Genomic DNA, 27,662 nt, shown 5'->3' on the forward strand with positions numbered 1-27,662 from the left:
ACCCTCCTCTAGGCTTCCGCCCTCCCTCCCCCACTCCCCGTGGCGCGAGCGGCTGATACCGGAGAGGAAACGGCATTCGGCGCCGCACTCCCGCCCAGGCTGGTCCTGACGCGGGCCTCGTCAGCCGGTAACGGGGAGCAAAGGTGGGGGTCAGGGAGGCGACCACTAAAACGGTGAAGGTCAAAGCCGAGAGGCCTTTTCCGAGAACGGTGAGGAAAGGGTCTGAGCCTTCCCTTCGGACTCCGCAGAGCCGAGGCGGGGTCTACCCCTCCCAGGGGCGGGGTCGCGCCCAGCAACTGCAGCCCAGGGGACTCACTGGGCGGGGCGCGCCTAGCAGGGGGGAGAAAGGTGTCAGCTGTGGGCTCCCGGGCGGCGGGAAGTGGGCAGTGGGTTGTGGTCCTGGAGCCCGGACTTCGGCGACGGGCTGGGGAAGCCCCGGGACCTCAGGGTCCCTTCCGCCTCGCCTTTGGACCCTGACTGGAGGCCGGCCGCGGTGGGGGCTGGGGAGGGCCAGCGGCGCGAGGGGGCGGGTCCCGTCGCCGCCCGGCGCTGATTGGCTGAGCGTGTGTGGAATCGGGTGATAGGAAACGCTGCTTGACTCGCCAGTCCCCTCTTGCTTTCTCCCCCCGGCCCCCCCCCGTGGCGAATGTGCTCCGCGGCGGCGGGTGCTTAAGCTCGCGGCGTTTGGCTGTTGCAGGCTGGAGCTGGGAGGAGGCGGCAGCAGCAGGAGCGGCGGCGGCGGCGGCGGCAGCAGCAGCAGCAGCAGCTGGGAGGAGGTGGTGACGGTGGCAACGACAGCGTCGGCGACGATGGCGCGACTGGTGGCAGTGTGCAGGGACGGGGAAGAGGAGTTCCCTTTCGAGAGGAGGCAGATTCCCCTCTACATAGACGACACTCTCACGGTGAGCGGGCCGGGCCGGGCTCGCCGCTCCCCTGGCAGCTGTTTCCCTCCTCCCCCTCCCCCAGGCCGAGCGCTGCGCACTGGAGAAAGAGTGTGTTGCAACTCCTAGGCGAGGCCTTTCTCCGGCAGGCCCCACAAACTCGCCTTTGCAGTGGGTTGCTCGGTAACCTCTGCGGGCCCCTAGCTCTCCGTACCCACTTTGAGCCCCTCTCCCCAGGCTTTCCTTCCTTTTCGAACCGTTTTCCTTTACCCTTTCCCTTTAGGAGACGCTGCTTTTGCCAAAGCACGCGCCTCGGAGAGGGGTTGAAGGATCTTGGGCGTTTAGGGCCTATGCCTTACAGAAACCACCTACCCTCAGGGAGGCTTAATTATCTGGAAATGTCGCAGCTACACTGCTACCTGTATATTGTCTATCTTAATACTAATACAGCTCTCACTACATAAGTATAATTACTGAGGGCACAGTGACATGCTCTTGCACAGTAAAAATTCCACTCAAGTGATTTGATTTCGTTGTAAATAGTCTCGTATTGTTAGTACATTAAAACTCAGAAATGTTTTTATTGCTAGGCAATGACTCTTCAAAACGAGCTTTCTTGGCATTATTCTTTAATTTACAGGTAGCTCTCTCCCCCCCCTTTTTTTTAAGAAAGAAAAATTATTGAATGTGTAAAAGCATTATAAAAAGCTGATTGTTCGTCTTGAATGTCAAAACCCAGTTCTGGGTAGTTTTCGTTTTTAGATATGGTGATAGTACAGTTTTACCCTCTGCCCTGTGTTCTGTAGTATTTCCTTTAAAAGGAAATGGCAGAAATTTGAATTGAATCTGAACAGGAAGTGAGTGCATTGCTTGCCACTATTTCCTAAGAAATGAAATGAACCTATTCACAATATCTTCTGAAATCTATTTTGGTGATGCTGAAGCCTAATAACCTATTTTGATAAGGTGTAACTAAGTCTCTTCATTCTCTTGTCTTTGGCTTTTTTGCTTTTCAAAGGCAGTTGATCTGTTTTGTTCCTGAATTTTTTTGCTGTTGCAAATATCTACTTTTTTTCAAATTTTATATAAAATGCAAGTCATTGTAGATATGCCACTCTATGCCTTTCTGTTTGCCAATCTCAATTAAGACTTGATTGAGCTGCAGTACTTCTAAAGGGATTAAAAGAGCTATTGAATGACTTAATTTGTTAGAACTTTTTAAAATTGAATTTATTGGGGTGATACTGGTTAATAGGGTCATATAGGTTTCAAGTTGGTACACCTTTTTAAGTGAAAGCATCCATAATTACCTCAGATAATTTTTTTTTCCTTTGGAAAAAGATAGATTTGGCCTGCTATGAGGTAAATAGAATTTATGTTGATGTATTAGAAAATACTTCTATGCCTTGGTTATGCTTTTAGCACTTCTTACATTAAAAGTATATTGGACTTGTATTTTAAGTAGTTAAAAAAATTAGCACTGATCAAATTAAATGGTGCATATCTCAATTTGAAAATACCTAATAATAGTTCATTTGTCAATAATTTCCTTTTCTCCCCCTCCAACACACTTTTCTGGCACACATAGTTTAGATCAGCCTTTTATGTTTATTGTCCCAGAATGCCTTTGAAGTTTAAAAAATATCCTTTGGGTTTGGACATAAGAATACTGAGGAAATCAACATAAATTTGAGTATTTACAAAATTTTAATAGAGACTGATTTCTTTCCTTATGACCACATAACCACCTTTAATACAGCATTGATATATCTGATATGTAGCACATTAAAAGACAACTTTGGGGTGTTTTTATACTCTGTACAATGATACTAGTTTCCAGACTTTTCCATAGAAAAACCTTGCACTGTGATGTATTATTGTACTTATTTTTCCAGAGAAGTTGGGATTTGAATGAACTTGGTGGTTGAGTTTTGCTTTTATTGCATTGTGAGCTTCTGACCAAGGCAAATAAAATTTATACTTACTAAATTAAATATCTCAAAATAGCATTTTATTTGGGAAAAGGCACCATTTTTCTTTGCCTTGGAAGGATTTTTATCAGTAGGGAACGAGTGGGACTATTTACTGTTTTGTCTTGAACTTCTGCACAGTCATTGAATGCTAGTTAGTGAAAATTCTTGTCAACAATGCATTATATTTAGGGAAACAAGTTTGTTTCAGAACCATTCTACCAAATACTACTTAAAGGAAGAATGCAAAGCAAACACCTGTTGGGGAAGAGGGGGGAAGAGCAGAGGTTTATGCTCTACACACTGGTCCATTGATAGTGACAGCAGTGTATTGCTGAAGTTAATGTTGGGTTTTGTATTTGTTCCTAGGGTTTATAGGTAAGGCATGAAGAAAATATTGTATTATCTTTATTTCCAGTAGTCTTAGAGTCTTGTTAGCTCCTAGATGTTAAGTCTAGGTACAGTCAGTCACAAATGTTTATCATTTTAGTAACAGAAGCTGAAACCTCTAGCCTTAGCTAAACTGTCTATTTTAAATTGTACTTGTAAAACGAAATTAAGGAGCTTATATGTGAGGAAGTAGTCTACCCTTTTATGTGATATGTTATATCCACATTTAAAAGACTTGTGGTAGTTTAGTGGGTTTGAATACTTGAGTTCAGTACTAATGTAGGAGTATTTGAGAAAATCCCAAGTAAGTAAGCTGGTGGAATGTTTAGGAAAGTGGCATGCTATGTGGCCAAAATGCTTTTCAGTGTTATTAGAATTATAAAATAGCAGATGGATGGAAAACATTATTGTAGAGACATCTTTGAAAAATTACAATTTTTAAGTGAGTAGTTCTTTTAAAAAATAATAGAGTGAAAATATATACTTTGTATAGTAATCTTGAAAAATAGCCACAAAACAAAGAAATTATTCTTAATGGGAGATGACTAAGGTTATAGCAACATTTGATGTAATTCCAGTTACAGACACACACAGAGATACAGAGTTGAGATGTTTTCTCAACATTTTATATCTTGCTGTTTTTCACTAAATGTAATATTGAGAACATTTTCTCTTGTTATTCTTAGACAACTATAACGGCCATGTAATACTTCGTTGTGAGAACCCATAATTTAATCATTTTTTGTTGGACATAGAGGTGGTTCTAGTTTTTGCTGTAATACGATAATATAAATAATGCATAAATCTTTGCATTAAATTTTTTTTCTCAGGCTTTTAGAAGTACAATTATGGATCAAAGGATAAGAACCTTTTATAAAGTTCTTGATACATAACTGTCAAATTGCTACAATATTTCTGGAACACAATTTACCCTCCTAATTCAAACCAATCTAAATGCACTAGAAACCCTGATAAGGGTTTTTAACTGAGACTTTAAAAAAGGTAACAAATGGTAGGCATATCCACTTGGGGATTAGGTGTTTAGCATTTGTTAAAAGTTTAGTATTGTTTTCTTTCAACTCTTGATTAAATAATTTTACTAAATATTACTAAAGGTGATAGGTGTTACAAATAGTTGTGAGGACGAAGAAGTAAAAAAACTGAAGTGACAATGATTTATTTTTTTTAACTTTTTATTGTTATTGTTATTTTTTTTAAAACCTTGCCTGAGGCCATGCCTGGGGGGGGGAGAGGGAGAGAAACATCAATCAGTTGCCTTCTGTATGGTCCCTAACTGGGGATCAAATCCACAACCCAGGTATGGGCCCTGGCTGGGAATTGAACTGGCAGCCGTTTGGTGCATGGGATGATGCTCAACCAACTGAGCCACTGTCGCCAGGTGACAGTGATTTTTAATAAATACAAACTCAATATTGTTAATTAGAGCTTATGAGAATGCTCCAAAAAACATTATTTGTGGTCAGGTGAAACCAGTACAGATACTTAAAAGTGAAAGTGAGTAATGGATTCAATAAACTTTATAAAGCAATAATTGCAGGACAATGACTCCTTCTTGTTTTGGCTAGGTAGGGATAGGCAACCTCATCATGAAGCAGAACACTAATGATTCCTCTTTGAAGCCATGCCTGAAATATTTTACATGACTGTCTTCCTTTGGGTAACCTAGAATCTGAAGATTTAAGTCAAGGAAGTAGTTTTAAAGAATGGGGGAAAATAGTGCAACTATCCTCTGTCTCCGTTTCCCGTTTTTTTATTGTCATCTCTCAATGTTAAGTATATAGTGATTGGCCAGAAAACTTGCAAGGTAAAAAATCCATTGTCCTGAATGTTTGAAAGGCAAGCACAGAGTATTTATTATGAATGCAGAGTAAGTACAAGAGAAAATGTAGTGTTATCCACGCCAGTGAAACCTAGGAAAGATACAGTAATTGGGTCTATTTGCTCTGCTTGAGTGGCTCAGTAGGTTGAGTGTTGTCCTGTGCTCTGAAAAGTTGCCAGTTCAGTTCCTGATCAAAGAACTGAGTATTTCTTAAATTGATAGCTTTGATCTTAAAATAGTGTAGGTAATTTTCTTAATTTTTTTTTTTATGGTAGCAGTTGATATGCGGTGAAGTGTGTATCTGTATCAAGCAAAGTGAAAATGCAAATCAAGGTGTTAGTTGCTTAAATGGTTGATTTGGAATGATTTGCACTGTTTTGTTACATGGCTTTAAAAGTTTATCTTACACCTTTTTTACGACTTGACAGTTAAATTTATTTGTGTTTTAAACCATGTGGTGATTTGAGAAAACAATGAGTTAATGTACTATTAACTATTTTTATTTTTTCTTAATTTTTATTTATTGATTGATTTTTAGAGAAGAAGGGGAAGACAGAGAGAAACATCAGTTTGTTGTTCCACTTATGTATGCATTCATTGTTTGATTCTTTTTAAAAATTTTATTGCTTTTTAGAGAGTGGAGGAGGGGAGAGAGAAAAACATCGATGTGAGAGACAAACATTGATCATTTGCCTCCCTCATGCGCCCCAACTGGGGGTCGAACCCACAACCTGGGTATGTGCCCTGATCAGGAATCAAACGCACCACCTTTTAGTGTTCAGGATGACAGTCCAACCAACTGAGCCGCACAAGCCAGGGCCATCAGTTGATTCTTGTATATGCCTTGGCCGGGGATGGAACCTGCAGCCGTGGTGTGTTGGGACAACACTCTAACCAAAACAGCTACCTGGCCAGGGCTATTTTTCTTCTATCAGTTTTCATGAGCCAGGATTTCTAATACCAGAATTATTGTTTTTTTAAAAATTTGAGTAGGCTCTGCTAAATACAGTAAATGCTATGGGCAGTAAGGATCATTAGATATTTTGCCCATTTACTTCAGCCATCCTCATCAGTTCGGTTAGAACTGCATTATTGAGATGGGCCAGTAACTAATTTTACTTTGTACTGTTGGTAAAGTTAATATATGAAAGTACTTAGAACAATGCCTAGTATATATGAAGTTACATTAAATTTCTTTATTATCACCACTCTTTGAAAATATTAATAAGAAGACTATGAGAGGGAAAACGAGAGAGAAGTCGATAAACCTGAAAATTGGACAATTGATCCTTGAAACTGTGAGCTTTGGACATACAGTCTATATGTATGGAAGAGGAAACTTCCAGAAGAATAAAAGCTATTGAGATGAAAACATGTCTCTGAACATGGTATAGTGTACATAGAATTGGAAGCAAGGGACACTAACTTTTGCCCTAGATATTAAGTAGTATGTATGCGTTGTAAAAAATTTGGAAAAGATATGAACATATAAAGAAAAAAGTCATCAACCTTCTCACTGACTAGAGATAGTCATATCCAATATATTACTTATTTTCTTCCCCTGTAAAAAAAATATACACATACATTTGAATCATATTGTACATGTGTTTTGGTTCTTTGAAATACAGCGAAGTCCTCTGGATTGTTTACATCCAGAGGATGGTGGTGTTTACATCATTGTCCATCCTTAGCCTCTTCTTTGTGTCTGCCTCACATGTCTGGTATTTCCCCCTTTTCAAATTAAGAAAAGGTCTTATATATATGGCTTACACTTGCCTTAGTTGTTCAGGCCTCAGTTTATTGTTAGAACAAGCATCTTTAAGGCTCTCTTTTCTAATATGGAGGGAAAAGAATGGTCATCTCCATTAAAGAAGCAGGTCTTTGCATTGCTGGTTGGTGAAAGGAAGAATCATTTTAAGATCACATTCAACTGGGTGGGGTTTTTTAGTGTTTTGTTTTTGCCTCAAATGGGTCTCTTTAAACCTGACTTCACTCTTTGGATGTGTAGGAGTTTGTGGCCCTGGTCATCTGGAAATAGAAGTTTGTTCTAGCACAGTATGTTTGATATCCTTAACAGTGTTTTAATTAAGATATAAATGTGTTACTTTATTTCATTGTCTTGAAGGCAAACTCTTTTTTTCATATTTTTAACAACTCTGAAATTGGGTTGCTTCTTTCATTGTGTTATATCCTAGTTATAATAGCTGTTTCCTAGTGGTACATAACTACTACTAAATGTCAGTGCTGTCACAGATCAGTGAAATGTGTTAATTACTAATTCCCCATTATCTGACATTCTGAAACATCCTTAAACTTTCTTATATTTCTCTTCCTCTGGAGTGAGTTTTGATAACTGAATAAATACCCCAGTGTATCCTTTTTGTTCATAATTAGAGCAAACATTTACTATGTGCCAAGTCCTATTCTGAGTACTCCTCATTTATGTATGATCTGTGTATTACATATATGGTTATTTACACAATAAGATTTACTGTATTCCATAGGTAAGAGGAATAACTAAAAAGTCAGGATATTTAACATAAAATATCAGGTTAAATGCTATTATGGGCCACCGCAACAAACACTTTAAAATATAATTTAATTCTCACAACCCACTGTGTGAAAGATATTAAAATTTATTATGTAATCTCATTTGACAAATGGGGAAAGCTGAAAATCAGACAGGTTAAGTAACTTGCCTGGAGTTATGACATAGATTATAAGTGACAGAGCCAGGGTTTGAACTCATGTATGCCTGACTTCAGTGTTCTTGCTCCTAATGGCTATACTATGCTGGCTTTAGAAACTTGTATAAATTGGATTTTTAAAAAAAAACTTTTTTTGGCCCAGCCGGGCATGGCTCAGCGGTTGGGCGTCGACCTAGGGTCCAGGCGATCGGGGTTCGATTCCCAGTTAGGGCACATGCCTGGATTGCATGCTCGATCCCCAGCAGGGGCTCGCAGGAGGCAGCTGATTGATCAGTTACGACTCATCATTGATGTTTCTCTCTCTCTCCCTCTCCTTTCCTCTCTCTGAAATCAATAAAGACATATTTTTAAAAACAAAACAACAAAAAACTTTTTTTGGCAGAGGGCAGGATGGCAGGTGAGGGAATCTGGCTTTGGGGGTCTGTTGCTGTCCTGAGAGTTTGTAAAATAGTCTGTAATGTGTTCAAAGAAGATAAAATAATTGATTTTTATTCTTTTGCATGTTAAGATGGTGATGGAATTTCCTGACAATGTGTTAAATCTTGATGGCCATCAAAATAATGGTGCACAACTAAAGCAGTTCATTCAGGTAATAGTTTTAAAACTCAGTATTTTAAGTTGTGTGCGTGTGTGTGTGTGTTTTAAAGAGATTGAAAATTTTAGCTGTAAGTATTAATTTTTTTACCTAGGGCTCTCTACATCTTAAGATTGCACTGAAGTTGCTTTCTTTTATTGCTACAGTGCATATATTTATATACCTTTCATGTGAGAGAGATTTGGTTGTGGTGTATTATCATTTTACATGTCTGTAAAGCTTTAATTTCACCAAGTCATCTTTCCTGTTTTAAAGATAAGGTATACAACTTTTCATTGAGAACTTATTGGTTTTCTTATATAGTAATAGTTGATTATTCAAGTAAAAAAAAATTTGATCCTGTGTTGTGAACTTTCTGAATTTTATTTAATTCTTATGCAGTATGGGACTTTATAGTACACTATATATAATTAAGATAATGAAGGATAAATTATTACTTTATTTCAGAATTCTGTTTCTACCTTTGGGGAAAAGTTTGAATGATTGGTTAATAGTAAATGTGAGAAAAATTCATTTTGGGTGTTAACTTACTTTTCTGTCTGTTTTTAGTAAAGCTGGAGGCCTTACTTGTAGTGTAACTTGTAATTCCACCAAGGTAGAAGTTATTTACTAGTTTTACCCATTTCTCTACAGCTGTGGTTCTCAGTCATTTTTCAACCTTGTCATAGCCAACAGATAACATTCATATGCACCAGCACATTAGTTGTTCATTGCAGGCTCCTACATAGGTAAAGTAGGGATTGTTCTCGCCCACTAATCCATAACACACCTGTCCATACCTTCAGGTTGAGAATTGCTCTCCAGGATCACCATCCTATCTTGACTCCTATGGCTAAACATAGCGTGTTGTTAAAAGTTAAGATAACATGGTAAAGCTGCATTGTGTCTTTATTTTTAATTTTTTTTATTTTAAGCTTAATACTCATTGAATAAATACTAAATTTCCAGACGCAGGGCTTCTTTTTGCTATGCTGGGGCAAATCCTATGCAGAGTTTTTTATATTCTAGATTCTACAAAGGGGAGTTCGTGCAGCAAACTCAGTGTAGTATAGACAAGCCAACTACCTTGCCTTTTTGTCTCAGTTGCACATAGAGATGGTAAGCCTTGCCCAGGTTGTACTTAATGCACAAGGATAGGAACCAGAAGTAGTAGTGAAAGTAATTTTATGTGTTCCTTAAGGACTCTTTTATTTGCCTTTCTCTCTTTCTCTCAGCGACATAGTATGCTTAAGCAACAAGATCTAAGTATCGCCATGGTGGTGACATCACGTGAAGTCTTGAGTGCACTTTCTCAGCTTGTCCCATGTGTTGGTTGTCGTCGCAGTGTGGAGCGCCTCTTTTCTCAGCTTGTAGAGTCTGGAAATCCTGCCCTTGAACCCCTGACAATAGGGCCCAAGGGAGTCCTATCTGTAACTCGAAGCTGTATGACTGATGCAAAGAAGCTTTATACATTATTTTATGTACATGGGTAAGTATAATCAATTAGGAAAAAATGGGTTTGTTAAATTTTTTAACTTGGCCACAGTGGTAGCTTTTATTCTAAATTTGGTTGGAGCAAAACTTAGTTTCAAGTCAGTAATTTTATTGAATATCTTATATGTGCCAGTGACTATAAAATTTCTGTTTTCATGTAGGGAGAGGCAGGCCATAAGCAAATACATAATTTGTCAGGTATGATATTGCAGAGAAAAATCAGTAAGGAAGATAGAGAATGAATGGGTAGAATTAATATGGATGATGGTTAGGGAAGACCTCTGGTAAAATGTCATTGAATATAGACTGAACCATCTAAATATCTGAGGAAAGAGAAGGAACAACAAGTGTAAAGGTTCAGAGGTTGGAGGTTTCCTGGCACACTTGAAAAACAGCAAGGAAGCCTTTGTGGCTGGAGCTGGATGAATGAAGAGAACTGTAATAAAAGATGAGGTCAGAGGGGTAATAAAAGGCCCAATTATGTAGTGCCATCCTGAGGTCTTTTTTTACTCTAGTAAGATGGAAATACTTGGGAGGGTCTTGAGCAGAGTCGTGACAAGGTCTGATTTGAAGTTTTGTTTACTTTGACCTCTGTGTTGAGAATAAATGGAAGGATGGAGGAAGGACAGGGAAACACACTGTTTAATAATCCATGTGAGAGAAAGCAGTATGGTGGCCACAGAGGTAAATGAAAAATAGTTAGACCCTGGATATATTTTGAGGAATGAGCCAAAGGATTTTTGGATAGATTGGATGTGGAGGAAGGCATCAAGTATGATTCTCAGATTAGGACAAATGGTTTCTATTTTCTGAGATGGATAAGACTGGGAGGAGCAATTTTGCTGAGCTCACTTTTGGATGTGTTAAGTAGGACGTAAGTTTTATGTGATAGGGGAGCCTTTATAAGGAAATAAGGACCCAAAGAAGTGGTTATGCTTGAACACTTTTTTTTTTTTTTTTTTTACTTTATTGATTTGAGAGAAAGAAATGTTGATTTATTGTTCCACTTATTTGTGCATTCATTGGTTGATTCTTGTATGTGCCCTAATTGGGATTGAACCCACAACCTTGGCATATCAGGACTATGCTCTAACTAACGGAGCTACCCAGCCAGGGCTGGCTCTGTTAAGTTTGAGATGCCAATGTGGCATCCAAGTAGAGTTCAGAGAGCTTGGCTGAGAGAGGTGAATTTGTGTAATCAGCCTATGTGTGTGTGTGTGTATATATGTGTAGTATTTAAACTATAAGTATAATATTTAAACTACATATATAGTATATAAATATATATGGTATATTACACACACACACAAAATTTAAACCCATGAGATGAGATGTGATCATCAAAGAGTGTGTATAAATAGGAAAAGAGAAGAGGTCTAAAGACCAAACCTGTTGAGAGGGGTGGTGGTAGACACTTTGGATTTTTATTCTCAGAGAAGCTTTGGAGGATTTTTGAACAGAGAAATAACACAATGTGATTTTTGTTTTGAAAAGATCATTCTAGCTGCTAAGTGAAGCCTTCGAATGTAAAGGCAAAGGGTGGAAGCAAGGAGACCATTTGGGAGGCCAGCTGTTGCCATTGTCTAAGCTAGAGAGGAGGAGTTGGGCAAGGGTAATCATGGTGGAGGTGATGAGAAGTGACTTGACTCTGGATATATTTAAGAGAGTTTACAGGCTTACTTGATTAGTTGGATGTAGGGTATCGATATTAGCTGTACATGTTTCTGTATTTGCATAAAATTTCTGGTGATGGCTCTTTATCAAGGATAGTGTGTATTTAGATAATGTTTGGACAAGGGAAGATGGCTGAGAGTCAGGAGCAATCAAATAAAATACTTGAGTTCCAGGCACACTGCTAGACCAAGTACAGATGCAGGGGTGAATGACATAGATGCAGTCTGGGGGAAAGAGTATGTTGAATAAAGCAGGTCTCTCAACATTTTGACAGATTGAGAATGGAATGGGAAGAGTAGTGTACAGACTTTTTCTGGTTAGAATTTGTTTGATGAGAAATTTTCAAAGTGATGTGTCTATAATACTTTAAATGTACTAAAAGATAGTAAATAGGTATTTTAAAAAATTTAAAAATATATTTTAAAATATTTTTATTGTTATTTTAGAGAGAGGAGGGGGAGAGAGAGGAACATTGATTTGTTGTTTCACTTATTTATGCATTTATTGGTTGATTCTTGTATGTGCCCTGACCAGGGATAAAACCCGCAACCTTGGAGTATTGGGACGATGCTCTAACCAACTGAGCTACCCGGCCAGGGCAAGAAAAAATAAATATTAATCAAACCTTTAATGGTTTATTTTTAATTAGGTCCAAACTAAATGACATGATAGATGCTATTCCAAAAAGTAAAAAGAACAAGAGATGTCAGTTGCACTCCTTAGATACGCACAAACCAAAACCTTTGGGGTAAGTAGAATTGAATATCAAGATACTTTGTCATTGTTAAGATTATAAATGTTGATTAAGTTCAGTAAAGAGAAAAAACGCTTTGGGTTTTATTTAATTGGTTACACTATAACAAAAGGTCAAAATAAATGTCTCCTACTTATGTAGGCCTTTTTGATACTATTCAGGCTCTCAATATAGGTTTGATTTTTTTAAAAAGTTTTCTTATATAAAATGTTTCAGAGGAAAGAGGTGGAGATGTTTGTGGAAATTTATGTAACCAATATTGTTTTTCAAAGTAGTGATACCATTCTTTGATTTATTTAATATTCATAATATATAAATTACTTTGTCTTTCTTATCTCTAGGTCTCCCTAATAATTTATTAAGGATTTAAAAAAGGGCTTGAATTAGTTTTAGCAATGTTTCTGTAACTAATTTGCAGTTTTCTTCTTGGTTAGGTACTACAATGCCCAAGGCTGCTTCTGCCTTCATCTCCCAGCACAGTATCACATTTGCCCCCTACAAAGTTGCTTGGGGGTTGTTGTGGGTGGTAAGGAGAAGCCATGGAATTTGAAGAGTTTCTAAGAAGTAATTTTTGTTTTGGAAAGAATTGGATAATGTAAAAACTATACTTATGAATTAATTTTAAAAATTAGTTTTGAATATCTCCTTAGTAGTCGATTTTTAAAAAATATGTTTTTGTTGATTTCCAGAGAGGGGAAGAAGAGAGAGAAACATCAATGAGGAGAAAGTCATTGATCGGCTGCCTCCTGCATGCCCCCTACTGGGGTGCACGCCCCCTACTGGGGATAGAGCACACAACCTGGGCCTGTATAGACATTTTCCTCCTTGATAAAGACACAAGTGACTGGGTGGTTGTGTGTTAATAATCTAGTAACAAGATTTTTTTCTGTAATCAGAAGCAAACATTTTAAAACATTTTTATTATGGAAACTGTCAAATGCATAGAAAAGTAGACTACAAGGATCTCCTTTCCTCCAAATACCTTTACCCAGATTCAGTAGTAGTTACCAAGATTTGCCACATTTATTTTGCTTATCCACCTTTTTCTTTGCTGAAGTATTTGAAAACAAGTGTCAGGTCTCGTGTTTTACTCCTGCACATTTCCACATGTATCTGTAAATATAAGGATATTTTCTTTCATAGCAACAATGCCGTTATATAACACCCCCAAAAATTAACTATTATAATCCAATTCCCAGTTTATAATCAGATTTTTATTTTGTCTCAAAAAGTGTCTTTTTACATTGATTTGCTAAAATCAGGACCCAAACAAAAGTCACATGTTACATGATGTCTAAATGTTAAAGTTCTCTGAATCCAGTGAAGTTCTACATAACCTAAAGTGTTTACCTAAGGATAATTGTTATTTCACATAACCTGGTTTAACAATATCTTTAGAGAATTCCTGACTTTGTGAATGCAGAATTCAGTCTGATTTTCTCATTAGACAATGACCTTTACTGGCCTGTTGGCTAAAGCTACAGAATGATATGGTATAATAAAAAGCTTGCTGTCTGTCTGCTGTTGTTGTACATATTCATTGAGGAACTAAAATGCAACAGGTACCCCAATATCTTACACATCTGTGCTCATTGCCACCTTCCTTCAAATACCATTTCTTCCACTTTTGCTCTGGATTCCATCTCTTGTTCTCAATGACTTTGCATCATTAATAAGAGTTACCTACTTTTATTAAGTTGACATACAGTTCTGTTTTCCTTCTTTTGGCTAAGACAAAACAAACCTCCACAGACTTCATATCCCCCTTCAGCTACAGCCCCACTACATGGGATGCCAAGTGTTTTAGAACATTGTTTGCTGAGTTACGGAATAGTATGAATGGAATTAGTTGATCTTAAGCTTCAGTTATTTGCTCATGACATATGGAGAGCAGATCAGGGAGTACAGCGTGCTTAGCCGAGACTCCCTCTCTTCCACTTTGGATGTCACTGCCGTTGTATACTACTGTGATTCTCCATTTTATATATTTCCACTGTTCTCCTCTTCTCTGTTTAGATTTTATCCAGGGAAAGTATAACCCAATAGATGAGGTTTCAGCCTAATCAATTGCAACAATCCAGTTCAGCCTTCCTGAGAGTATTCTCATATCCTTGCAAGTAAACTCAGATTTTTTTCTGTCTAGGAGTAAGTTGGAGATATAAAAGAAAGGTCTAGGCCAGAGTTATAGGCCTGTGGCTAATGATCGAAGGTTACCTTAGTGAGTGATACATAAGGTCACCAAGAGAAAGAACAGAATAAGAGAAGAATGCTGAGGAATTCAATGTAATAGAGAAGTCAGTAAAGAACCTTGACAAAGAATGGCCGGAGAGGTCAGAGGAAGCCAAGGACAAGGAGTGTGTTAGGAGGGTCTAGTCAGCTGTGTTGAATGCTGCTTGAGTCATCCAGAACCTAAAAGTGTCCATTGGCTGTAGCAAAGCTGACATCGTTGGTGACCTTGATGAGGAGCTCCGGTTGAGTGGAAGCAGAATCCAGATTGGAATGGGTAGAAAAGTGAATGCAGTTGTAAGGTGGTAATGGATTAAACTGAGGGTGGAAAGTTCGGGAGTAGAACAAGGAAGTGGAAAGACTTTTTCAAAAAGTTTCATCTTGAAGGGAAGGAGTGATGTAAAAACATTTGGTCTAGAGAGCTTATGGATATAATCTTGATTTGAGCTGTATAAATTTTTAAAAAAGCTTTTTTAAGAATAATGCTTTCATATCTCGATGTAGAATAGTCATTTCGCATCTCTGATTTCATGAACCTTTTCCTTAATTATGAGAACTTGAGTTTAAGAGTTATTTCATTTTAAGAGATTGTGGAACAGTCAAGCATAATTAGGAAAAGAGGAAATATGGGAGTTGAGAGAAGAAGGATGTAACACGGGAGGCAGAGCAGAAGTTGAAGTTGTTTCAGAAATAAGGAGAGCTGACCCTTGACCTGAACCCTTATGAGAGGGAATAGGGAGCTGAGTTATATATATGACCTTATATGGTGAGAGGGGGTTGAAAAATACCTATTTAGCTATATGGAGTAGGTTAAGTAAAGATTTGGAGGTTTTTTTCATCTCAAGCATCCAAAGAAATTAATTTTTAGGACTGTAGTGAGACCTGCAGAAAAACAGGCAGCCAGTTCTTCAGAATTATGAAAAATTAAGACTATCATTATGAAATACACACATTTCTCTTGGAATGCACACTGCAATTAAGCAAAATGAATGACCACCACATCGAAACCCGTCGGGGAGGGAGAGTCTGGGAAAATTTTAATAAGTTTTTAAAAAGTTATTTGTATAGGACTTACTACAAATTTAGGCTGTGTAAAGTATTTGTCTTAGTATGCTACTTTTATTTTAGTAAGTATAAAAAGATTAATCTGTGACTTTCCCAGCTATTGAAAATGTGAAGGTAGATAAGAATTTTCTTGTCATGGACTAGCTATAAAATTACACTGAGTAGATCAAAACTTGTTATAATTTTCAGTTTGTGGAATATTGATCTATGTTTATAGGTGAAAATAGAATTTCTGCCAGCCCTTTTCACTTTAAAACATTCCAAGTACATTTACTCATAAAATGCTTAGTATATTAAACAGTTGCTATCTTGATAAATATAAATGTTAAATTGTATCAGGTAAATTTAATAGTTGAGCGGAAGTTTTTATATAAAGATATGAGCACATGTTTAATATTTTCGTATGGTTAAAAGGAATATGTAATATATACAAATTTGCACACTTACCCTATTATTTTAATTTATTAAAGAGTTCATGATTTTAATATAGACTATAGAAATTATTCCTTCAGATAATCTCAGTGTCACTAAGCTTTGTACTATACTGTACTACAGTGAAGGGAGCAGTAGCAGTGTCAGTTCAGAGAAGTTAAGTACAGATAAGAGAAGTAGTGAAGACCACAGGAAGGACAGCAAGTGTAGGATCATTTTGCATTATGGACCTTTCCAGGGAACAGCCAGGTAAAATCAAGCAATCTTTTACTCTGCTTTTTAAAATGTTTTTACCCTTATATATTTCTTCTTCTTACTAATATTTCTTTTTTCCTGCAGAGGTTGTTGGATGGACGTATGGGAACTAATGTCCCAAGAATGCAGGGATGAAGTAGTTTTAATTGACTCTAGTTGTCTTTTAGAAACACTAGAAACATATCTGCGAAAACACAGGTATGTGTAAAGGTCATCACTGTATAGTTGAAAGATGCCTTAGCTCTCTGTCATCCAGAGTAAGCTGTCACTGACCTCTATAGAATAGACTTGCAGCCTTTCCTTTAATGCCCACGTTAAGGGAGACAGTTCCTTTATGGATGACTCTGTGTTAGCCTTTGTGTTGAGCCACCACCTCCTTTTTTTGGTAATTTTTATCTGTTGGTTCCATGTCAGCCTTTCAAGAAACAGAATGACTGAACTGAGTAAAGTATACTTAATTTTGGAAATGCCAGTGCTCTTTGTTTTTATGATAGCATTTCATGATGTCATTTTCAAAATTAAAGTTAAATTAGCAGCTTTCACTTAGTAATATTTTGAATTTTTTTCTTCTATATAGTAATATTTCTTCTATAATTTTTTTGTCAAAAGCTAAATATAGAGTTGGAATTTGTGTGCTTCTATGTACTGTAAAAGTACAGATTTTTTTTTTAAAAGAATACTACTTTACAAAGGAATTTTCTAAATGTCATAACATTTGGAAATTTGTAGGGAGGGAGGGAAGAGTGCAGTAGGAAAGAAAACGTAAGGGAGCTGTCTAGAGATGGTGTTCTTGCAGGGGAGTTTTACTGGTTTAGTATAAATTTGTCACGTTGGGTTTTTGGTTGTGTGTTCTTTGACCTTGGGACAAATATACACACTTCCTTTGGGGACACTTCTAGAAAATACACATGAATGATAAAAACTGGCATTATCAAGGTTGGTGTTCATATGGCAATGAACTAATGACTCAACCTTGCATACTAAGTTTGTTAGGTTTTTTTTCAATTACAAACTTTATTGATTTTAAGAGAAAAACATCAATTTGTTGTTCCACTTTATTTATGCATTCATTGGTTGATTCCTGTATGTGCCCTGACCAGGGATCGAAAATGCAACCTTGGCCTATTGGGACGACAGTCTAACCAACTGAGCTACCAACTGGGCTGCAAACTTTATTTGCTTTTTCAGTTGATTATACCTAAGAGAGTAGAGAATGTATCGATTGTTTGGGGTCCACTTTTAGATTCCTTCCTCTTTTCATTGTGAATTGATCCTTATATTCAGTATGAATTGGTCTATCAAAAGATAGCTTTTGTGGGGGGGTGATAAATTACTAGTTACCAGAACTAATATTTTGAGGTTTCCTATAATGGATGTAGATATTTTATGTGTTTGGGGGCAATATTTCATATTTATAAGAAGGTAGAGTCCATTTTATAAATATCTTAAGGGTGGGGAGAAGTACAGTTAAGAGAGTAAGAGAGAGTGCGTTGGAGTCAGATAGGCCCAAGGCACTTCTGGAAGCAACATCACCATGGCTGCTCAAAGAGAACCTCAAGTTCAGTTCACATGTATATTGGTTGGTGATGGTGGGACTGGGAACTTGAGTGTTGTGTTTTCAGTTCTATAGGATATGTACTCAGAAGTGGGATTGCTGGGTCATAATGGTAGTTCTATTTTTAATTTTCTGAGGAAATGCCATACTACGTGCCATACTGGCAGTGCTATTTTACAATCCCACAAGGGTTTTAATTTCTCCACATCCTTGCCAACACTACTTCTTTGATATTTTTTTATAGTGGCCATACTGACATATATGAGCTGCTGTTGCATGGTTTTGATTTGCATTTCCCTGATTAGTGATATTGAGCATCTTTTCATATGCTTGTTAGCCATTTGTATATCTTTGGAGAAAGGTTTGCTTATATCCTTTGCCCATTTTTTAATTGGAATTTTTTTGTGTGTGTGTTTTGTTTTTTTATTTTTTAATCCTCACCCGAGGATATGTGATTGCCTCCCGAGGATATTTGGTTGCCTCCCACACGTGCTCCGCCGGGCCAGGGTTGAGCCTGCAATTGAGGTACATGCCCTTGACCGTAATCAAACCCATAACCCTTCAGTCCTTGGGCCAACGCTCTAACCACTGAGCCAAACCACCTAGGGCAATTGGGTTTGTTATTGAGTTGTAGGAGTCGTTTATATATTCTGGATATTAACCCCCATCCATTTTCAAATATTCCATAGGTTGCCTTTCACTGGGTTGATTCCTTTGCTACACAGAAGCTTTTAAGTTTGATGTCTTATTTGTCTATTTTTGCTTTTATCCCCCTGTGCTTTTGATATATTTAAGAAATTAATGGCCTCTTCCAGTGTCAATGAAATTTTTCACCCCTCTGTTTTCTTTTAGGATTTTTATAGTTTCAGGTCTTAATGTTTAGGTCTTTCACCCATTATGAGTTAATTTTTTAATTTTACTTGTCAGCATTATTGCCTCTGTTTACTAAGTGGGCTTAGAGCCTCTATTTCAACATAAATTCATTTCAGGAAACATAGTTTTTTTACTGTGGGGCCAGAAAGATTTGTGTATCAAACTAATGCTTGGCAGCATTAGGGTAAATACTATATTAAGAAGTGTAAATCAAATAAAAACAGAGGAAGGTTGAATTCTAGTTATGGGAATTGCAGAAGGCTTCTTTAAGCATGGACATGATTAGGCAAATGGAGATCTAGCTGTATTCATGTAATCTCTAAACTTGTATTTACCTTACATGTGTATGTTTTCCATTGTGTATGGAGGCTTTTTAAAAAATGCTATACATGAGAGGGCATTACATAGCCAGTTCTTAATCTTGAGGTTTTTCTTCTCAACAGATTTTGCACTGATTGCAAAAATAAAGTTCTCCGAGCATACAATATCCTTATTGGTGAACTTGATTGCAGCAAAGAGAAGGGCTACTGTGCTGCACTTTATGAAGGTTTGCGGTGCTGTCCACATGAACGACACATACATGTTTGCTGTGAAACAGACTTCATTGCACATCTTTTGGGTCGTGCTGAGCCAGAGTTCGCAGGAGGGTATGAGTATGTAATTTGCTAGAATGGGCTATCTAGCGCTTTGCTTCATTTTATTACTGAAAGTTTATTTTCATCATCTTCTGCCTCAGTACATATGACATGTATAAATAAAAGTGTGCCTGTAAAAATTTTGCTTTCTTTAAAATATGCATTTCTTAATTGACTAAGTAAAAATAGGGAGAAAGTGTTCTGTGGTGTTTGGTTCAGTCCTCTGCTCCTTGTTGCTTGAAGTAGGCAGGGGGTTTTTTTTTTGGCTTTCATTATAATAGATTATCATTTTGACTTGAAAATGATTAGAAGGGATATTTTTTCCTCCTTCATCCATGCATTTCCATATTTAAATTTTGTTCATAATGATGGTTTCTGCATAGAGAGTGAAGCCTTTGCAGCAGGGGGTTAAGAAGTACTTTATTAATGTGATTCATGAACTGTGTATATTATTATTAAATTTTATCTGTGGCTTTGTTGTGAAAATAATAATCAGAAAAAGTTTTTTATAGAATAAATGGAACCCATTTCCATTTGTGTTTTGTGTAGCAACTCTCACTTGAGTGCCTACTTTCTGCTAGGCATTTAGAATACAAAGACTTCTTTTATCAATGAAGTTCTGTGAATTACCAAAGACTGGCCTAGAGGGATTTTGCCTATGATTGAATCAGTTTGGTATTCCCTTTCTCCATTCACCCTCAAAAAAAGAAACAAAAACCAAATAGGCATTGGCTATAATTGGAAGGTTAGAGGAACTGTCATGCCTACTATGAGCTGGACACTTGTATGTGATTTCTGTGCCCCAAAACCACCTATTTAGGGCCAGTTCCTGAATTACCTCATTGTTAGCAATATTAGGACTGAGTTCTACCTGCATGTGTTTTTCTCATTGGTTATGTACATGTATGCTTGTGTATTTATGCATTAATTGAGTTTGAATGTATAACTGTCTTATTATTAGGTTGTTAATAGGTATGAAGATTGTGTTTAAAACCTGAACTTGCAGGTGTGTTATCCATCTTTCACTGTTTCAGTTAAAGGAATTATGTGTGATTTATTCTCCTTTATAGGCGAAGAGAAAGGCATGCTAAAACAATAGATATAGCTCAAGAAGAAGTTCTGACCTGCTTGGGAATTCATCTTTATGAAAGACTGCATCGGATCTGGCAAAAACTACGAGCAGAAGAGCAGACGTGGCAGATGCTTTTCTATCTTGGTGTTGATGCTTTACGCAAGAGTTTTGAGGTAAGAACAGTGGGCCGCTTCGGTGCCCAAGATTGCTTAGTCGAGTTATTGGACTGAATCTTAGTGTTAGCTACCAGTCTTACCTTGACTCAGAGGGCTGCAATCCACTGATACAGTGTAGTGGCTTTCTAGGGGAGAGATTTCCTGGGGAACTGGAATTTAGAAGAAGTTTTTGGATTTTTCTTTGTTTTTTAGTCCTGTTACTCTGCTTTTTAGACTTTCTCAGAGTAGAAAACTGACGGTGATTATTTAACAAGATGCTTCCATGAAACATAACTCATGAAAAGTTAAAAGCCACCCAAAAATAAGCAACAAAATTAGAAACCTTTAATGAGTCTCAGTTTGCTTGCTGATGTCCCATAATATGAAGTAAATGCTGTCGAAATGCCATAGTGTAAGAACTGCTACTTAGAAGTACACTGGAGGCTCTTTATAATGTTGGTACTGGGTTCAGTGCTTGTGATTTGGTAACCTTTTTTTTCATTTAAACACTGTAGAACATAAGTTTTTGGGTAGTAAACATTGTTATATTTTAGGACATGGTTGTAATCTTTTATCTGGTTCACCAGTCCCTTTTGAGAGTGGTATGAAAGCTGCAAGCCCTTTTTTCAGAAGCCTGTCATGAACTTAAAGCACTGTTCTGGGGAGTCTGCGGACATCTGTACTAGTTCTTGCCGAACACATTTCTTACTCCTTTTCTCTTTGTATGTTTGTATCTTCAAAATCTAGACTATCTAATGGGATGAAATAGTCTTCTCATTGTATGAAGAAATGAATGCTTATTTTGCTGTATTAAAATTCTGAAATTTGAAATTAAAATATGCTGGTTTGCAATAGGAGTGTGTATAAGTCTACCTTTCCCATAGGGATTAGTTGTATATTTACTTCTGTGTAGATTTTAAGACTGTCGTCACTTAAGGTATTAAATTTGAGATTTTTTGTGGGAATTATCTGACAGAATTGCAGCATGAAATAATCAGTTTCTGTGTTTGTGGTATCATTTAAAGTTAACAAATGAGAGTTTTCATGGATAAAAAGGAAGTTTTGACCAGTTACTCTCAACTTTGTTTTTGTAATAGGTGACTGTGGAAAAAGTACAAGGTATTAGCCGATTGGAACAACTTTGTGAAGAATTTTCAGAGGAGGAACGAGTAAGAGAACTCAAGCAAGAAAAGAAACGCCAAAAACGGAAGAATAGGCGAAAAAATAAATGTGTGTGTGACATTCCTACTCCCCTACAAGCAGCAGATGAAAAGGAAGTAAGCCGAGAGAAGGTAGTATTCCTTAATATTGACTCATGAAAACAGAGCATTGCTTTTTGATAGATTTGACATTTTTACTATGCTTTTTCCAGAATGTAAGCTCCTGCCTTTTTTCCTACTGTCATCTGTGTAAGCCAAATTTTTTAGTGTCATGTGTTTGTTTTATAAAGACAGTGTTGGATAGTTATCTTTTCCCTGACCTTGGTATGCTGTTAGATCAAAGTCCAAATGTGGAAAGTTAACTCCATATGTGACCTAGAACAGATCTCAACTTTTTGGACTTTTTGGGCTTTTTGGACTTTTTGGACTTGAGCTTTTATGTGGGTTGTATTTGTCAACATTTACTGTATTTGCAATTAAAATGGAGAAATTTAAAGTTATTAATTCTTTAAAAAAGATTAACCTTGCCCAGCTGGTGTTGCTCAGTGGTTGAGCATCAACCTATGCTCCAGGAGATGGAGGTTCAATTCCCAGTCAGGGCACATGCCCAGGTTTTGGGCTCAATCCCCAGTAGGGGGCATGCAGGAGGCAGCCCATCAATGACTCTCTCATCATTGATGTTTCTCTGTCTCCTTTTCCCTTTCTCTCGAATCAATAAAAACATATTAAAAGATAATAATTACTTCATTATGTGTTAACATGAATAACATTTTTTCTTTGTATCTTCACCCAAGGATGTTTTTATTGATTTTAGAGAGACGGGTGGCGGGGAAAGAGAGACAAACATTGATGTGAGAGAGAAGCAGCTATCTGTTGCCTCCCATATGTGCCCCGACTGGGGATTGAACCTGCAACCTAGGCACGTACTGAGGCTGGGAATCAAACCTGCCACCCTTTGGTGTATGACGTTCTAGTCAACTGAGCCACCCGTCCAGGGCTGAATAACATTTTTTGAAAAATAACTATTTTCAAAAGAAACGGTGAGATGGGTGGCATTATTTTGTAATTTTGCAAATCTCTTTAATATTTGGCTTAAAGGGAATCAGGTGGATTCTCATATCTGCTTCTGCATTCAATCTCTTTTCCTATGTTGCTTGGTTGAAGTGTATGAAGAAAGTCTCACAGGTATATATGGTAGGAAAAGGGAGGAGTATTTTAAGATAAACCTTGTAGATATTCTTTGGCATTACAGCTCAACAAATGGTAGTTTCTTAAAGATTAGCTGCAATGTGGAACCTGACACCTTATCAGTGACCTTTTTATACTCTGTTAAATTAAAATCCATTGTTCTGTGTTGCACTTTGAATAGATCTTTTTCATGCATGATTTTGTAACAATGCATAGGTTATTTGAAATATACTGGTTCACTGAGTATCTTCCCAGGTATTGACATTTCATTATATAATACCAGATAATCATGTAAAAACCACTACTGATCTCATCAGAAAGGTTTTTAAGTATAGGGAAGCTTCAAGCTCATTGTGCTTGCATATGCAAGTTTTCAGAATTCTGATTGTAGTTTGAAAGTTTGAGGTTTTCATTGACAACAAATACTGTTCATTGTTTTCCTTGAAGTGGTGGGCTGTTTTCATTCATTTTTGAATGAAAACATTCATTCATTCCTTTCATGTCTTTTAAATAGCCAAAGGCTGAGTAACCACAGTTAGTCTTCATTCTTTTTTTCAAGTGAAATTGATGATCCAGGAAAAATAGCAAGTAGTTCAGCTTGCAGTTCAAACAGTTGCACAAGTACTCTTCCTTGAGATTGTACTTTGGTGTACAGGAGAAGTACTTTAAGCATACTTCCCATTTGTCACATAGGCTCTTAAAAAGACATCTCATGCGTTCATATTTAATAAAATTAACATTTTTATTGCTTCAAGGACATTGATAAGTGAAATATTTGTCATCTATCTATCTGTCTCCTGAGAGTGCTTGACAAATGAAGGATATATGTTAGTACACTTTGGTTGCCACTGCTTTGATTTGTGTGCTAAATCCCCAGGCACTTTTTCCACTGTTGCTTTTGTACCATCAGTGTGTCAATACAGAGAAAAATTTTGTCAGATCACATCTTAGTATTATGATGAAAATAGTTTTGACCAAAGGAACCATTAACTCTGAACTTGCTTTTAGTTGGTTCAGAGTCTTGAAGTGAATTAATATGTTTTTTTAAGAAAAGTTTTTTATTGTGAACCTCATAACTCAGATTTAATTGGTTAATGTAAGTGTAGCCATGATGGACGTCAAGTTTTTTTAAACTGTCTCTTAATGTTGATCCTTAAAGGAAACAGACTTCATAGAAAACAGTTGTAAAGCCTGTGGCAGCACTGAAGATGGTAATAGTTGTGTAGAAGTAATTGTTACCAATGAAAATACATCATGTACCTGTCCTAGCAGTGGCAATCTTTTGGGGTCCCCTAAAATAAAGAAAGGTAAGTAAATACAGTTTCTTTTTAAAATTAACTCCTAAGTTTATTTTTTCTTTCTTTTAAATGTAAGAGCTTTTTGAGATGCTGTAACCTAGAATTTAAGAATTGCTTTATAGTACCAAGAGTATGATTTAGTCAGACATTTAATATTTCTTTTTTCTTTGTGGTGTTTGATTTGTTAGTATTTGATAAAAACAAAAATTGTAAATCCCTAATCATATTTTCATTATTTAATTTACTTTCTACTTTTAATAAACCATCAGTTTTGAAAATTTTCTGTGGTCCTTAGATGGTTCACTCTTTGTCTTAACATATTTATTGGTATGTTAATTGTAACTGTCACCTAATTAATTCTCAGGCTTATCTCCACACTGTAATGGTAGTGATTGTGGATATTCATCTAGCATGGAAGGGAGTGAAACAGGTTCCCGGGAGGGTTCAGATGTTGCCTGCACTGAAGGCATTTGTAATCATGATGAACACGGTAGGTTCAGATTAAGCTTCCCAATTATTTCTACTGTGTGGCTGATTTAAGCATATAAATAAGAGATTATTGATTTCTGCAGGTGATGACTCCTGTGTTCATCACTGTGAAGACAAGGAGGATGATGGTGATAGTTGTGTTGAATGTTGGGCAAATTCCGAAGAGAACACCACCAAAGGGAAAAACAAAAAGAAGAAAAAGAAGAGCAAGATCTTGAAATGTGATGAACATGTAAGTGTCATAACTTGCGATTCTTTTTTTCTTTTTTTCAAATATATCTTTATTGATTTCAGAGAGAGGAAGTGAGCGGGGGGGGAAGAGAGAGAGAACATCAATGATGAGAGAGTCATTGATCAGCTGCCTCCTGCACACCCCCCATTGGGGATCGAGCCTGCAACCCTGCATGTGTCCTGACTGGGAATCGAACCTTGATCCCCCTGGATCATAGGTCGATGCTCAACTGCTAGCCATGCCAGTCAGGCATAACTTGGAATTCTTAAGCCTTTGCTGTTGAGGGGAGTGGCAAGTTTGCAGCTTAGCTGCTAGGATTTATTTTAAGAATGAATATCATATGCAGTTCCATTGGTTGCTTATCTTGTGATGTGTGTGTGTCTGATGGGGTCATTTTTCCAACAGTCCATGAGAGTCATAAATGCAATTCATTTTTTTCATAATACTTTGAAAGTTTGCTTGATCTTAGTTTTTCCATCTGTAAAATGGAGATAAAGGTCCCTATCAGATTAAGTTATGTGAAGATGAAATGAGATTATATTGATGGATTAGCATAGTGCCTGGTATGCAGTATCTAATAAATTTCAGCTGCTGCTTTTATTTAGTATTCTTTAAAAAATTTTAATATGCTATCAGGGCATTTTTTTCTTTTCCTTTAAAGAATAATTGCTATTAGTCCCTGTTTTCTTACCTGGGAAATCCTTTGCTATGGTTTCAGATCCAAAAGCTTGGAAGCTGTATTACAGATCCAGGAAATCGAGAGACCTCAGGAAATACCGTGCACACAGTGTTTCACCGTGACAAGACCAAAGATGCGCATCCTGAAAGCTGTTGTAGCTCTGAAAAGGGTGGGCAGCCACTGCCTTGGTTTGAGCATAGGAAAAATGTACCACAGTTTGCAGAACCTACAGAAACGTCATTTGGTCCTGATTCTGGAAAAGGTGCCAAGAGCTTAGTTGAACTCCTTGTAAGTAAGCCGTGATGTCTTATTGTGGATAACTGATTGCTCATGAGCTAGATGTGGGAGGGGACAGTAGTTTTGAGGGTTTAAAGTTGGAAGTAGGGGAAATTAAGAAATTAAGGGCATTATTTCATTATTTTTTTGGTGACTTAATTTCTCTTCTTCCGCATGTGGTTTATGCAGCTACTCTGGAGCACATTTCCCTGTCCTCCTTTGTCTCAAAGGTAGAAGAGACTAGTTGGGAGAGAAGGGTAGTTAGCATTATGTCTAGGAATCTGCCCCCTTCAGGAGGAGGATATTGTAAGCAAACTGCCTTTCTGAGTGGCAATTTATAGTAGCCACCCTTCCAGAGCAGGAAAAAATACAGAATCTGAAGTAGAGCCCACTTTCTAGGCTGCTTCCTTTAGGCATCATGTAGGATAAAAGCAGAGCTGAACTTGGAAAACTTTTTGTAGTTGATTCCAGTTCCTGGTACTTGAGATGAAGTATATATGCCTGATTCCAAGTGATCCAGTGCATAGTTTGTGTGGGGCTTGGAAGGGAGGGAAGGAAGGAGAAGGCTGTGGTATCTTTTGTATAGTAATTAGGATCCTAATGGAACCAAATTCTCTAGAAGACTAGTTTTTTCTTTTTTATATGGTTATAAAGTTAAATGGTGTTGCTGTGTAACTTAAAAGATAAAAAGGTTACATTTTACTTAATTTGTAGAGAGAAAAGTTTCAACCTAGAATCAGTTAGAGATAAGTCTGGTTATTTAAAATTATTAGCTAGTTTTAACCATCTCTATTTAGTCACTTTTTAAAGCAGAAAGAAGGTATGTTGGTATCAGCTAGGTTAATATAGGCTTCTAGGACAAATGATAGATCCAGAGTTTCAAACCAAGTTGAGTTGGATTTTATTCTTATTTAGTACTTTTTAAGACAATGACATTATGCTTATTCTGTAAACATTCCAACTCAAGGCTTTATTTTACTGAATTGAAACTAAAAAGCCTAGACTGCTTTAATATTTAGTTGTCCTCCATCAGCATAGCATTTTGCATTCTTAATTTAAGTCATAGTCTTAACTATTGCTTTAATTTGCAGGATGAGTCTGAATGTACTTCAGATGAGGAAATCTTTATCTCACAAGATGAAATACAGTCATTTATGGCTAATAACCAGTCTTTCTACAGCAATAGAGAACAATACCGACAGCATCTGAAGGAGAAGTTTAATAAATACTGCCGCTTAAATGATCACAAGAGGCCCATTTGTAGTGGCTGGTTGACAACGGCTGGAGCAAATTAAATAAATAAAATAGCTCTGTCTTTCAATGAAACACTCAAGATGACTACTGCGCCTTCTCTTTCAAAAAAACCTCTTAATTTAGTGACTTACGGCAAAATTTTATCTTAAATCAATGTGATTCTTGTTTTGGGAGATGGTGGAGGTAACCTCATTAGTTTGTTCTTTCTTCAGGCTTGTGTCTTTAGTTGCCTGGCTGCACAGGCCTGCCATATGATTTAAGCCATCTCTTTTCATTAAATGTTTCTCTTCCTGTGAGACTTACTAAAGCAACTTAGTGGCAAAAAGTAATGTTGTACTTATACTTCTGTACAGAAATGACAATGAGCTGAATATATGGTTTTACAAAGTAGACATCCACTTGCAAAATGTTTGGATGTAATGTTAAAGCGCAATGTGCAAAATTTAAATAAAGAATATTTATTAATACGCACAGTAAAATTTGGTGTACATGTTTCTATTTAATGTGTGGCAGTATCTGAATACTTGCCACTT

The 27,662-nt window shown here is 37.1% G+C and overlaps 1 protein-coding gene across 7 annotated transcripts; it reads left to right on the forward strand.

Moving 5' to 3' along the window:
• GGNBP2 (gametogenetin binding protein 2) lies at positions 1-27,605 on the forward strand. Of its 7 annotated transcripts, none has more exons than XM_081116040.1 (14): positions 1-209; positions 698-902; positions 8,298-8,378; positions 9,599-9,852; positions 12,181-12,279; positions 16,348-16,461; positions 19,135-19,344; positions 20,397-20,571; positions 21,651-21,845; positions 24,061-24,208; positions 24,564-24,689; positions 24,772-24,920; positions 25,639-25,887; positions 26,967-27,605. In XM_081116040.1, the coding sequence occupies exons 2-14, from the start codon at positions 810-812 to the stop codon at positions 27,168-27,170; spliced, it is 2,097 nt and encodes a 698-aa protein (XP_080972166.1). In that variant the 5' UTR covers positions 1-209; positions 698-809; the 3' UTR covers positions 27,171-27,605. The 7 variants fall into 7 exon arrangements, with proteins under 7 accessions (XP_080972166.1, XP_080972168.1, XP_080972171.1 ...); XM_081116042.1 differs by having other exon boundaries at positions 19,135-19,338; XM_081116045.1 differs by having other exon boundaries at positions 28-143.
• The last annotated feature ends 57 nt before the right edge of the window (positions 27,606-27,662 follow it).

Source organism: Miniopterus schreibersii (assembly GCF_964146895.1).
Source record: "Miniopterus schreibersii genome assembly, chromosome: 16".
Taxonomy (NCBI): Eukaryota; Metazoa; Chordata; class Mammalia; order Chiroptera; family Miniopteridae; genus Miniopterus; species Miniopterus schreibersii.